The sequence below is a fragment of the Onychomys torridus genome, chromosome 7, assembly GCF_903995425.1.
Source record: "Onychomys torridus chromosome 7, mOncTor1.1, whole genome shotgun sequence".
In the NCBI taxonomy this organism is placed as follows: Eukaryota; Metazoa; Chordata; class Mammalia; order Rodentia; family Cricetidae; genus Onychomys; species Onychomys torridus.
The window spans coordinates 26,841,430-26,856,563 of NC_050449.1; the positions used below are offsets into that span (position 1 = coordinate 26,841,430).

The 15,134-nt window shown below is 37.6% G+C and overlaps 1 protein-coding gene across 1 annotated transcript in view; it reads left to right on the forward strand.

Moving 5' to 3' along the window:
* Positions 1-15,134, forward strand: part of Arhgap32 (Rho GTPase activating protein 32) — a 227,941-nt gene that overhangs the window by 121,693 nt on the left and 91,114 nt on the right. Inside the window, exon 6 of the mRNA XM_036192477.1 lies at positions 15,046-15,132. Coding sequence (XP_036048370.1) covers positions 15,046-15,132 — 87 coding nt within the window. The remainder of the gene's footprint in view (positions 1-15,045; positions 15,133-15,134) is intronic.

Sequence of the window (15,134 nt, forward strand, 5' to 3'; positions counted from 1 at the left end):
TGATAATAAAATAGAGTAATTGCAGCAACATATTTAATAAAATTGCTAGTATCTTAATTTGTATTTTAGAGCCATTAGTACATAAAATAAAGGTATTTCAATATGAGCCCTGCAATACCATGACAATTAATGTGATAACTGAGATGATTACTAACATCAAGTGGCTATGTCCCAGATAGTATGAGTTTGCTACATGATGGATGCCTCATGTCCAGTATGGCTGGGACAGCATGGGGTTTATCACTCTAGTCAAAATTACATGCAGCTGAAAGCTCCAGTTGCTGATGTCTGTTATTTTCCATTGAATATCTTTGGACTTTGGAAGCCATGGGTGCCTGAAACTACAGAAAGCTAAACCACAAGCAAGAGTGGGGTGCAGGTATGGCAGGTGTGTATGTGTGTGTGTGTGTGTGTGTGTGTGTGTGTGTGTGTGTTACTCTATGCCATTTTGTTCTGAGGGCAGTGAGAATGTGTTTTCCTCAACATTTATGACAGTGGAGGAAATTTTTATATTTTATTCCTAAAACAGGCGAACTAAGGCAGTGCATTAATGAATGATGTGTTACCTACTCACAGCTTGCTTTTCTTTCTCTTTCTGTGCACTGTATCTTAGAATACTTTGATTATTCTTTTTTCTTCTTTTTGTTATCATTCTTGTTGATTTCTTTGTTTTAACTCACAAGACTAGACAAACCAACAAATTATAGTCGGGAAATAGACACATGTGTACCTACATTTTTCCCCGAGACAGGGTTTCTCTCTGTAGCTTTGGAGCTTGTCCTGGAACTTACTCTGTAGCTCAGGCTGGCCTTGAACTCACAGAGATCCACCTGTCTCTGCCTCCCAAGTGTTGGGATTAAAGGCGTGTGCCACCACTGCTCAGTGTATACCTACATTTTTAATGTCTAGTAAAGATTAACATTTTTGGATTCATGGAGGAAGATGGATTGAAGGGCTGTCCAGTATGTGTTGGTCAATAGATCATGCATTTGGGAAATATTAAGCTTGGTTAGTATCTTCCAAGGCTCTTCTAAGTTGTGTTCTGTTGTCCCAGTTTAGAGAGGTGGACATTTGAGTGATGACAGAACACCTACCAGGGCTTACACTGGTAATAAAGCCAGCATCTGAAGCCAGGCTCTTTGTAAGGTACCCTAAGAGTACTCCCTTGCTTATTACTTACTCTGTAAATGATTCTCAATCCCATAATCCCATCATATAAATATATATATATTTCTTTTATCACTTTACTAATATTTCCTAAATTGGTCTCTTTGCCTAAATGTGGGATTTTTTTTTAATTTGTCCTTTTTAGTAAGTACTCCAGAATAGTTTGCATTAATTAGAGGTGTCTGCTGTTTAAAGGTTTTTTGAGTTTTCCTGTTAAAACCTTTGTGCCTGGCTCCCAGTAAAGGGTTTGATTTTAAATTATAATTTCAATTTAACATTTAAGATTGGTCTAATTTGTTTTTGTCTTTTTAAAAGGTTAGTTTTTATGTTTTATATTAAGAAAAGTATCTCTCTTGCCTTTCAGATTTGTAGGCTATAAACTGCGTAAAATATTCTAAAAATTAAACCAGATCAGAAAGCCAGGTTTTAGTTTTCTTGATCAAACTGTCTTATGTTATTTTTCAAATTATTGGTTTTTAATTATTTTTTCTATTTAATTTTTTCTTTTTGATTGGAAACTTTATTTTTTGTTTTTCTAGACAAGATTTGAGGGAAACATACTTACTAGTACTTACGTATCAAAAATTGCTTGTCTTAAACCACTCCTCTTCTATATTTCCGTTAATACACTGCAACTAATGCCGTATTTCTTTTCTTGAGAGAGAACATTGCTATAGGAATTGTTAATAGTTCATTTTACATCCAACCAGTCAGTGCTTGGAATGCTTTGTTGGGTATTTAACTCAGGGTTTTGCTTACGCTCAACTTGTGCTCCACCCGCTAGGCAATGAATGGGTCTATACACCGATTTTCAGTAAGTACATCAATTTTTATAAAAAAAATTCCTTAGAATAGTACTTCGGTAGCCACAAACTATGGTTGTTGATGCACCAATGTATTATATTTTAAAGATATGAAAACAAAAGATAATTGCTGTTTTTGTTAAACAGCCTGGTGGTTTGCCACTCATGCTTAGCATAGTACACTGCAGCCCAGAACTCCTGGGCTACAGGTGTGTACCATGCTGCTCCCAGCAATTCTTATTTTTCTTCCAAATTGTAGTGTCTCATGAACAAAAATAATGAATTATCCAGATTTCACAAGATATTTTTTTTTAGTGGGGGGAAAGGTCTCCTGTACATTTGTAGAAACAGGGAATTGTACTTTTATCAATCTGAAGCCCTGCTCTCTTCCTCTGTGCTCTGTGTCAGACTGCCATCTAGTGTTAGGTTGGCAATTGGACACGTTGATGAGAGGAGTCTTCTACCAGACATTCATGTCTGCTGTTAAGTAATCTCAGTGCAAGGTGGCAGGTAAGGTTTAGTCAGAAATAAGGCACAGGGAAAGGTAAATTTAACCCCTGAGTTCTGAGATGTTTAAGGAGGAGTGCCGTGCAGGTAGCTTGGGAGTGCAGTCCTGCTCTCCTCACTCACAGTCTTGCTTCCATACAGGAAATGGAGGGAGAGGCAGCCAAGTGGGACAGGAAACAGTGAGTAGTAAAACACAGTTTTGAAGTCTGGACTTTTATTTGATTATTTTGAGACAAGGTTTTCCTCTGGAGTCCAGGCTGGTGCAGAACTTAGCACGTAGCCTACACTGGCCTGTTCTTTTGACTCTGCCTCTAAAATGCTTGGATTTTAGACTAACACACCTGGTTCTGGAATTCCCTTCATTTCAAGTGCAGGGGAACTCCCTAACACTGAGCTATATTCCCAGCCTTGCACTTTCATTTTAAATAAGGTCATGAATTATTTTGAACTGTTTGCACATGGTCTCATTAATTCTTCACGACTGTTTCAGTAAAGGAATGTTAGGTAAGCATTGCTCAAGAACTTACTGTGTGGTACAGCCGTTCTGACTGTTCCTTTACAACTGGAAAAGAGTAAGCAGGCAGAGCTAATACTTTAATTAAAAAAAGAACGACCCATAGTTTTAAAATGCCCCAGTTGAAAGTTAAAAAGTGCATGAGCTATGTTGTTATCTCCGTTATCTGAAGTAAGTTCTTTAATATCTCTGGTCCTCAGCTTTCTAATTTGTTAAAGAAAAATAAAAAAAATATGTATCCCATTTATGTCACAGAATGCTGTGAGAATTAAGTAAGATGGGAGTTAAATAATAAACTAGATTATCTAGTATTCTTTGAAGTATCTTAGACAGAAATTCCTCGTTTTACTTATTTTGTGTGTGCGTGCTTGTGTGTTCCCATGCATATGCCTTGGCACATGTGGGGCAGCCTGTGGGAGTTGGTTCCTCTCTTTGACCATGTGGGTCCCCGAGATTGAATCCAGGTCATCAGAGTTGGTAACAAGTGCCTTGACCTGCTGAGCCATTTCTGTGGCCAGTAATTCTGTTTTGTAATGTGTTTTCGGAGAGAGTCTTGCTGTGGAGTCCTGGCTGGTCTTCACATGATCGTCCACTAGAGGCATGTGTCACCATACCTGTCTAGAAAGGCAGAAGTTTGGTGCAGTCAAATAGTCATCTGAACTTTGAGGAATGTCACACTTGCTTTGATGACAAGGATGACATTGCCAGTCAGGATTGCGGTAGTAGGAGTGACTTTCCCATATGCTTTTTCTCGAGAGGCTTCCCATCCTTAATTTAGGTTTCCTCAAACCAAAGAAATGGAAAATGCAGCTCCAACCTTATGCATATTCTGTAGCAATATTCCATCTGAGAGAAAAGCATTATTATTTGAGGGGATAATTGCAATGAAAGTTCAGATTGAGTTATCAGTGCTGCTGCTATCCAAGATCTGGATTTTTAACTGTATGTGAGTTTATCCTATTGGTGTAAGTCCTTGGCTTATGGAAATTATATATTTTTGAGTCATAATTGTGCATGAAACTTGCTTATCAAATTAAATATGCTTGAAAACTGGTATGTTGATTGTGAAACTGAAAGGTGCATGACAAGTCTGTAACAGTGTCTCTCAACCTGTGGGTCTCAACCCAGCCCTTTCACGGGGGTCATCTGAGTCCATAAGGAAACCCAGATATTTACATTACAATTCATAACAGTAGCAAAAATTGCAGCTATGAAGTAGCAACAAAAGCAATTTTATGGTTGGGGGTCACCACAACATGAGGAACTAACTGTATTACAGGGTCTCAGCATTAGGAAGGCTGAGAACCAGCACTCTATGATGTTTATGTGTATGTAAGTAATGGCACAGGTGGAGGTTAGAGGACAACTTTAGAAGTCAGTTCTGTGTGTCACAGTAATCAAATTCATGTTCTCAGGCTTGGTAGCAGGTGTCTTTACCCATTGAACCATCCTGCCGGCCCAGGAACCACGACTCTATAAGCTACCATGTTGGCTTGCCACAGTTAGAGACCCAAGCCTTGTCCCTGTGCACAACAGTAGCACAGAGACAGGCAGTTTCTGATCATAACATGACTCAGGTTGCTGTGATGGGTGCAGTGATATGATGGGAAACAAAACCTTGTGTTTGGGGTTTTGTAGCCCAAAAGAGATACTCACAATTATGAAACTTGGAGTTTTGTTTACGATATGTATGCTTCTACCCAGCATTCCCCTTTGCCATGGCGAGAAGAAGACCTTGCCCTGGAATTTGTGCACCTTCTTTGGGGAAAAGAAACAAAGAGCTCCATTCACAAACTTCCTGGAATGTGAACATAGGGTTTAGGGTGAGAGGCAAGGCTCTGTTTCAGGACAGTTTGACTGCTCAGTCTTAACCCAGTGCCAGTGATCTTTGCTTGGAAAGCCCCAGTGATGCAAAAATGTGGAAGTAGTCACAAAGCATTGCTTTCTAACAAGTGTGTGCTCTGATGTGAGTCACAGTCAGATGGGGCATGATCCTACTGTGGTCGTTGAGGGGTTTTTGTTCTTTTTACATCTGTATAATGACCATCATACTGAGCTGAGTGTGATTGTAGTGTTTAGACGTGACTAAATCAGTGGCTTCATCCGTACTCTGAGGAGACAGTGCTCTGCTGACTCTTACTTAGTAGGTGCACTAAAATGCATGTCTGTCTCTAGTTTTTCTGTAATAAATTTGAAGGCTAACTGTGTTACTGACACTTGACCCATAGACCAAAAGCTTATCTGCTTGTTAATGAAATATGCCCCCATAGGTGTTTTTCTACCAGTGCTCTGAAGTGGGTGGTTGAATTGGTATTTTTAGAGTTGCGTATTGGGGGATGAAGTATTATGTGGGTGGATCATTTAATATTTCACAGCAGAACTTGTTCTCACACCTCTATCTCCTGTAGGCTTCTGACATGAAAGGAAGCTTGTTTACAGTCTATAGATACAGCACAGTGAATTTGCCACATTATTCAACTGTAAAAGATGAATGAATGAAGAACTCTCTGTGCTCTTTGCCATCTGTTGATCAAGCTTTCAAGAATGATTGTGCTGTGGGCGGAGTGTTGTGATTTACTTGGCTTTCTGCTGTTGCCGTCCATGCTCCCTGTGAGAAAGGACTTTTCTGAACATTTGAGGCTTGCTGAGTGGAGTGGTATTTTTAAAAATTCTAACAACACTAATGATGGTTGGTTTCCGTGGTGATAAAAAACTAAAGCCAATACAGGAACCATCACTCCAAAGATAGATTTGGAATGAATTTAGAAATAGGAGCTCTGAAAGTTGTGCTGGCTATTTCTAATAAAGGACTGATATACTGTTAATTTGAAGAGAGTGAAAATTATTTAAATTACTGAGTTTTGTCAAATTTCTGTGGGTAAATTTAGCTTATTGTTTCATAGTTTGGTTTAGGTATTGTATAAAATTCATGCGTTGTTCAGACCTGTGCGTTCTGAACTCATAGTTCGTTTCCAGATAGCTTTCTTGGATACCTTGTATCACCACCTAGAGAGTACCTCTGACAAAAAAGTCTTTGGGAAAGCAAACAATATTAACAGTAAGCGTTTAAGAAGAAAAAGTATAAATGTGTAGGTATTCAGATGTCTACGAGGTGATTTCTCCAGGTACTCAAAAATGGATAGACTGTACCTTTATTGGAGACTGGAAGGAATTTGGATATTGAAAGAGAGAACTAGAGAACATCCAGAGAGGAAGTCTGAAAAGATAAAGTACCTGCTAGGGAAGGTGAAACACACATTTAGAAGATACTTTTGCTAAAAACCATTAACTCCTTACTCTGGGCCTACAAAGCTGAAGGGCATAGAGATAAGTAATTCTCCTCAACCTGCAGTCACTTTGGATTCCAGTCACTTATCTGTGGACATAAGGCTAAGTCTTTAGAATGCAGCTCGGTTGTACTGGTCTAGTAAAGTGGAAGTTGCAGGTCCTCCCCCAGGATCCATGACCTCACTAGTACCTGGCGGTTGGCTTGGTTTCCAGTACCATGCAGGATTTTCCTCCTCTTGAGTTGGTTTTTAATCTAGTTAGAAAACGTATGGGTTTCTGTCAGGACATGAGTGCACTGTTGTAACTTCCTTGCCCTGCTGGTCATTTCTGTGGTTCACATGCATCACAGCTGGGTAGGGCTATTCATGGCTTTCTTCCCTTGCCCCGTACACAGCACCTGTTTGTTAGGTTTCATGTTTACTGTTTGTTCCTACCTGCAGCTATTTTTCATAAATATAATTTCTTCTCACACCCCTTTCTTCCTAGTTTTTCTTGGGATGGATGATTTCTATTTCTTAGTCTCTCTTTCCTACTTTTTAAAAAAAACTTCAAAAATTATACTTTTTTCTGTTTTGGAAAAATACCTTTTTAAGAATTTAACTTGAGTACCTTATTTAAAGTAAAAAATGTGCTAGTATCTGGCCTGCTTCTATCGCGCAGCCCCATTGTTTAGGGTTTTTAACTGATTCCTCCTTCCCATCTTCCATACTCTGCTGTCCAGGGGACCATTCCATTGTTTTGTCTACCATAGGTAGCCATTATTCATTTTTTCTTTCTTTCTTTCTTTCTTTCTTTCTTTCTTTCTTTCTTTCTTTCTTTCTTTCTTTCTTTCTTTCTCTTGCTCTCTCCCCTCTCTCCCTCCCTCCCTCCCTTTCTTTCTTTCTTTCCTTCCTTCCTTCCTTCCTTCCTTCCTTCCTTTCTTTCTTTCTTTCTTTCTCTCGATCTCTCCCCTCTCTCCCTCCCTCCCTCCCTTCTTTCTTTCTTTTCTTTTCTTTTCTTTTTTTTTTTTGAGACAGAGTTTCTCTGTGTAGCTTTGCGCCTTTCCTGGATCTCACTCTGTAGACTAGGCTGGCCTCGAACTCACAAAGATCCGCCTGCCTCTGCTCCTGCCTCCCAAGTGCTGGGATTACAGGCATGTGCCACCACTGCCCAGCCATTATTATTTCTATACAGTTAAAATTGGTTAGCAAGTGCAAACTCTGTGGCTTAATGCCTTCCTCAGTGTTTCTGCTTTCTGACATACTTTATTCTCTCAGCAAGGCTTTATTGATGGAAGTTTTGTTTTTTGATCATCAGAAAACAATTCTTTTGACTCATGTTTTTGCATGGTAGTTGAGGTATGAATAAAATCTTGGTAAATTTATTTTAGAGCTTGAAGATATTCTTAATCTCTCCATCTGTCACTGTTCAGAAGTTAGAACAGTTCTGTATTTTCTTAGATGTTTGCTGTTTCTAGTATTCTTATCTCCTTCCTGCAGTTCTAAATTTTTGTATGGAAATATTTCACTTTAGAACAAAGAATTTATTTTAGCTTTTCTTGTTGAACTGGTCTGTCAGAAGCAGATCCCCCAGGTTTTGTAATTTGTGAATGTGTTGATATTACTTACATTTCTGAAGGATACATCATGGACTATATTAACAGTTTTTCATTCATTACTTTAATTTTTTTCATTCATTACTTTAAAAAAATTTTAAACTTTTTGGGATTATATGTAATCACATCGTTTTCCCTTTCTCTTTCCTCTTTCCAAACCCTCTACCCCGTACACACCTTCAGATTCATGATTACACATTCTATTCAGCAGAACATGAAGCACTCTAAAATAGACCACACCTGGGACACACACAAAAAATTTTTCTTCACTTTTTAAAAGATCTTTTTCTTTGGCCTTTTCCCTCACTTGTTTTGGGTGAAAATTCAGCTGTTATTCTTTCTTATCCATTTAGAAATACATATTTCTTGTTTAAAGATTAAAAGATTATTTTTCTCTTTATCTTGTTAATTATACACATGCATCTGATATGCCTTGAATGGGTTTATTTATCATATTTGGGACTTATTAATTTACTTGCATTTGAGGTTTATGCCTTTTATGAATTTGGAAGGTTTTTATCAAACACTTCTGCCCCCTTCTTAGACTCTCTCAGCATCCACTTTATAGTGATCTCTCTGAAATACTCGGAGATCTAAACTGTACTGATCCTTACCTTCATTTTTTTCCTCTTTGGATTTTGTTTATAAACTCCATATTGTCTTGCTTTCAAGTTCATAGTGACTAGTTTGCTATAAATATCTGACAATAATTTTTCATTTCCTTGGAGGTTTTTAAAGTTTCAGTGTTTTGGAATTCCCATGTGTTCTACTACTATCTTCATAAACTTGTTTAAGATCATCCTTCAAGTTCACCTTGTATCTGTATATCAGAGATTTCATACTTCTTAAGGCTGGATAATACCCTTTGTATAAATATAAACTATGTTCTGCTTATCCATTCACCTGCCGATCTATGCTTATATGGCTTCTGTTTTCTGTTTGTTTTGTTGTTGTTGTTTGGCTGTTCTTTGAGAGCTTGCCTTCATTTGGGGAAGTATATACACAGAATGGAGTTGCTGAGTCATGTCCTAATTATATTTTCATTTGAGGATACTACTTTCACAGGAGCCAACCCATTTTATATTCCTACTTTTGCACAAGAGTTCCAATTTTCCTTTGTCCATATTATCATTTGTTTTGTTTTGGATAATTACCATCTTAGTAGATGTGAAAAGGTACCTCATTTGTAATTTAGATTTTCAGGTGTTAAAATTATAGTTTAGATTTCTCTAATGATTAGTAGTGTTGAATATCATTTGATGTGCTTATTGACCATTTGTGTATTTTATTTAGAGAAATGTCTCTTTAGATCTTTTTTGCTCATTGTGGATGAGTTTATTTTTGTTATTGCCAATGATGAGTTATAGAACTTATCTACATACTGTTGATATTGATAGATATGATGGATTACATCCACATAGTTTGTATTGTTTTGACGTATTTTTTTTTAATAAAAGGTTTTGTGTGTGTGTGTGTGTGTGTGTGTGTGTGTGTGTGTGTGTGTGTGTGTGTGTGTGTGTGTGTGTGTCTGTGTGTCTGTGTGTCTGTGTGTCTGTGTCTGTGTGTCTTTTTCTGGGTATGTGTATCTGAGTACAGGTACCTACAGTTTTGGATCCTCTGGAGCTGGAGTTACAGGAGGACGTGAGCTGCCTGACATGGGTGCTGGGAACTGAACTCCGGTCCACTAGAAGAGAAGCAAGTGTTCTTAATGACTGAACCATCTCTCCAGTTCCAAAAGCATATTGTAGGAAAGGAAGAGACAACCAACATTTTGTTTTGTTTTGAGGCAAGGTCTCATCATATATCCCTAGTTGGTTTGGAACTTTATGTGTTGACCAGTCTGGCCTCAAACTCAGACTGCTGGAATTAAAGGCACTACCACGCTTGGCTTGATGAAAATTTTAGTAATTTTTGTGACATAAAACTTTTGTTACATATTTTGTTTCTTATATCATTGTGTATCATCCCAAGAAATGATTCTCAAATCAAATTTTGTGAAACATTTTTGCTCTACATTTCTTCAAAAATTTTCTTACATTTTAGATGTCATTTCAGACCTTTGAGTCATTTTGAATGAACTTTGTACATAGTAGTTAGGTAATGATCTACCCTCACTCTTTTGCATATGGATATCCTGTTTTCCCAGCACCATTTGTTGAGAACACTATCCTTTCTCTATTGAATGGTCTTGGTGCCCTTGTCAAAATAATTTAATCACATATATCAGGGGTTGTTTCTGGGCTTACTATCCTAGTTCACTGTTCTATAATGCTTTCCTGGATGCCAGGAATACACTGCTCTGATTATTGCAGATTTCTAGTAAGTTTTGAACTCATGATTGGTGAGTTGCTCTGATTTTAAAGATTACTTTGACTGAACACTATCATTGGAGATTGGTAGGGATTGTGTTGACTCTGTATATTGTTTTGAGGAGGTAGTATTGAGAGCTTTATAATATTAAATTGTCTAATATATAAGCATAAAATATCTCCATCTATATCTTGTTTCATTAGTGTTTTATATTTATATCAGTATCAATAGCGCCAAAGACTTTCTATAACAGCTTCATTTTTGTTGTTGATGCCACAAAACTAAAAGTATTTTTTTGCTACAGATCTTAACTAATAATTCTTTTAAATGCATTAGTCTCTCAAATTATATAGGAAGCAAAATATGGAATTATTAACCAAGGTTAAAAGATCACTCACTTTCAGTATGACATTTTTAGTTATTGCTTTTGTCTTGTTTTGTTTACTTTTCTGGTCCTGGTATGGAATTGTGAGTTTTGCATGTGCCCAATGTGCACTTTTTTACTGAGCTGTGTTTTTAACCCAGTAATTAGGTTTTTAAAATGTTTGTTCACACTGATTTTTTTAAAGGATGAATTTCTTAAGTATGTACACAAGAGGAACCATAACCAGTTATTACAGTTGTACTAGCTTATGTAATTGTACATGATTTTACTTTTATTGTTATTCTTTCTCTTCCATGTTTTTGTGTTAGTGTGTGCTATTCTTTTATTGTACTCTGTATGACAGCCTCGAGCATTACCTGTAGGACAAATCTAGAAAGAGAATACACCTCAGCTTTTCTGTATCTACAAACATTATAATTTGGGGTGTTCTTTTTAAATTACTTGGGATCATCATCCATGTGCACCTTTATACTTTATTCCATTTGTTTCTCTCCTCCCGTCTCCTTCCTCATCCTCCTCCGCTACAGCTGGTTCCTTTCTTCCTGCAGTTGTTGTCTGTGTCTACTTTACTGTTACTTGTACGCCATTACACTTTCTGTTTCTCATCTCCATCAATATCTCGTCCTTCCCTCACACATTCCCTGGTTTCATGACCAGCACACACACATACACACACACACACACACACACACACACACACACACACACACACACACACGTATACTTATACAAGGATATGTTTAAATTAAATTGTGTGTATGAGATAAAACAAAATATTTGCTTTTCTGAGATTGGCTTATTTCACTTAACATAATAATTTCAAGTTTCTATTTTCATGTAAATGATTTTAGTTTTTATTTGTCTATTTTTTATTTTATTTTATTTATTTATTTATTTATTTATTTATTTATTTATTTATTTATTTACTTTTGCTGGAGCTGAGGATTGAACCCAGGGCTTTGCACTTGCTAGGCAAGCGCTCTACCACTGAGCTAAATCCACAACCCCTGTTTATTTGTCTATTTTTAATGGCTGCATAAATTCTGCTGCGTACATGTGCCACATTTTCTTCATTTATCAATTATTTTCAAGGCTGGTTTCATTTTCTTGCTATTGTAAATAGTAAAGCTATAAATATGGATGTACAAGTTTTTGTTGTATTTTGATTTAGAGTTCTTCAGACCGCTACACAAGAGGGGTATAACTAGATCGTGTGGCAGTTAGTTCTATTTTAAGTTTTTTGAGGAGCCTTCATACTGATTTCTGTAGTGTTCCATTCTAAATTGACTTTTCTACAGGGTGAGAAGAACCCCATGAGAAAAAATAAAATAAAAAAAAAAAGATGATATGTTGGATCAACTTCTTCAGAACTGGAGACAATTATATACATGTATGGATAAAGAGTCACTCAGTGTGTGTTGTGTCTGATACTCCCTGGAACTGTCCTCAAGTGGCCATTTGAATGTACTGACCTCTGATGAGGAGTGGTTGATGGTCACTTAAGGACTCTTTATCTGTAGCCCAGTGGAGTTTCTGGATGATTTTAAGATTCTTTGTCTTAGGGAAGTTTAACTCATATATATGGCATGTGAGTCTCTTTAAGTTCATGTGATTGAGGTTCATTGTCATCTTGCTATTCATGTTGTTCATCAAATCTGGGAAGTTTTTGATAATTGTTTCCTGAATTTCTTTTTTCTTTTTCTTTTTTCTTTTTTTCTTTTGACTCCCATACACACAGATTCATACATTTGATGGTTTCCTGTGCTCCACTAGGGTTGGTACTTTTCCTCAGTCCTTTAGTCTTGTTCTTTCCTATTCTTCTGATTCGATCCTTTTCATTGTTCTGTTTTCCAGTTTCGTTGACTCTTTTTCTGCCTGCTCTGATCTGCCTTTGGCTCCTTTAAATAAAATTTCCATTTCAGTTATACTTTTTAGCTATTCAATTTGATTTTGCTTTCTCTTTAGTTCAAAACAACTTCTTATTAATGTTTTATTTAATTTATACAGTGTTTTCTTGACTTTCTTCGCATCTTGCTCTGATTCTCTGAGCATCATTAAGGCGGTTGTTTGGTGTATCTGCCATGAGTTTTTTTTTTCAAGGGCAGTTTTGCTGATACTTTCCTTTCGTGTGTTTCATGTATTAGTGTGTTATCAAGAGGAACACAGCTGACAGAAGGAATGTACATATTAAAGGGGCATTTATTGGATAGGCTTACAGGATGTGATCTGGGTGGTCCAATAGTGTCTGTCTCACGCTGGAGAAGCCAAGAACCTGGTAGTTGTTCATCCCATGAGGGTGGATGCTCAGCTGTCTCAATCTGGTGCTGAAGGCTTGGCAGATTCCTGGAGAGTTGCTGGTCTTCGGTCTGCATTGGCATTCCAAAGAAGTCAGTTCTGTTATTGGAGAAGGAATGATGTAGCATTAGGGTAGATGAATTTGTCAGCAAGAATGGGGACAAGCAGGCAAAAAGCAAAGTTACCTTTCTCATATCCTTTTATCTGGGTTGCCACCAGAAGATGCTGCTCACATTTAGTGTGAGCCTTTCTGCTTCAGACAATCTGGTCAAGAAAGTGCCTCACAGGGTGCCCAGCAGCTTGAGTTTTAGTTGATTCCATATGCAGTTAAATTGACAACTAAAATTCACCACCACCAGTAAAGAGCTTGTTCTTTGCAGCAGTTTTAATTAGTTCCTTTAAATATTCGATGATATAACCTACACAGAGGTTACTTTTAGAGAAATGTGAAGATTGAGGAGATACTCTCTCTGTTCTTTACTGCCAAGCCTCAGTCCTCTGAGTGTAGCATTCATACCCTCAGTGTCTGCCTTCACAGCTCTTTGCTCATTCCTTCTGCTTCCAGAGCTTTCCTGCATTTTGCACCTCAGTAAGCTCATCCATTCCCGCCTTCCCAAGCCCTGGGGACTAGCTGCATTATCCTCTGTAACAGACTGGGCTGTCTTCCTTGGCCCTTTTCAACTTCTTGGTGCCATTTCAGTGTTAGCTGTTGAGTGTCACCATCTCCTCAGAGGGGTGTTTCTCAGCCCTGCTTGTCTTTCAACACTGTGCTCCTAAGCCATAGAGATCCTTGCCTTCTTGAAGAGGCTCCCTACTTTGCATAGTCCCTCCTCATTCTGCTGCTTTTCCTAAGTTTTTAATGTGTTGATTCCATGTGGTTGGTTCATACTTGTGGGAAGCAGTTGATCGTTAGACATCAGTCATTTCTGCTGCTCTGCCTTGTAATTACAGTTTGTCACTCAAATCTGCAGTCTCCCAGGATTTGGCTGACTTCTCTGTCTAAGGGAGAGTCTTGATGCTCTGGAACCTCTACCAGGCATCCAGGCCCATGTTTGTCTCCTGCCTTGACAAAAGTCTTGTCTCTTTCAGGAAATTATTTAGGCTTCTTTTCATTATTAAGTCTTTAATTTTTTTAAAAATTGCAATTTTTTAAAAAGTTATTCATGTTACTTTGTGAACTTCTTAATACCTGAAGATTTTTAATAAATGACTTCCTGTGACACTGTTCACATAGAGAATGTATTTTCATAAGCAGAACATTTTTTTTACAGCATTAACTATATTGACATGTGGCATTTGTGGAGGATTTCTTGAGTGCCATGTGACTTGAGAATAGGTATTATATCTTTCACTAAGTAGGGAGATTAGTATTACACAGTCACTTATTGTTACTTTTGAACACAGGGTCCTGCTTTAGGGAATAGTTGTAATTTCACTTCCAAATTAGAGTCAAGTGTGCCACATGAATGTGTGAAGCAAATAGAGCACAGCAAAAATAACAAAACAAGCAGCATGATGGGTAGTGATACTTAGCCTAGATGCTGGCATATGAAAGAGTAATCAGATCTGTAGCACACTGCTTTGGATATATACCTCATCTAAGGACAATTCATTCTCAGCTGTTGCCCGTGCTCACGTGTGGACCCAATATTGCTGATTTTCTGTTTTTGTCAATAGAAGCCATAAATCCGTTTTTCATATGAGACCTTATAGCTTCTGTATGCTGCCAGCTTATTCATATAAAAATAAAATAAAAGCCAATGTTCAGACTCAGGTGGTAAGTCTGAAATTAAACATGGCTATAAGCTAAACCATTCTCTGGGCAGCCAGTTTGCTTTCTCTGCAATAGCCTGGGCTATTTTTAAACTTGTCATGGCATCTCTCAGTTTACAGTTGAATGCTTTTGTGCATAATAAACAAATAAGGGGAATGAAGACCTGATTATGTAACAGTAAATTGCTTATGCTTTTGTGCAGTTGTGCTAGTTAGATAAAGGGCACAAGGGGAACTCATGAAAATATATTTTTTGAAATTCTGAATTCTTAATTCACCTGCTAAGCTATAGACTTCTATAAGGCACTTCCTACATAAACTTGATGTGAGGGTTCAGGTATTATTGTCTGCTTAGTGTATTCTCACTTGTAAATCATGCCTTTCTTGTTCCTTTTCTTCTGTGACACAGCTTTCACTATCAGAAGAGCAGAATGAAGTAATGAAAAACGGCTGTGAATCTAAAGAGCTGGTCTACCTCGTGCAGATTGCCTGTCAGGT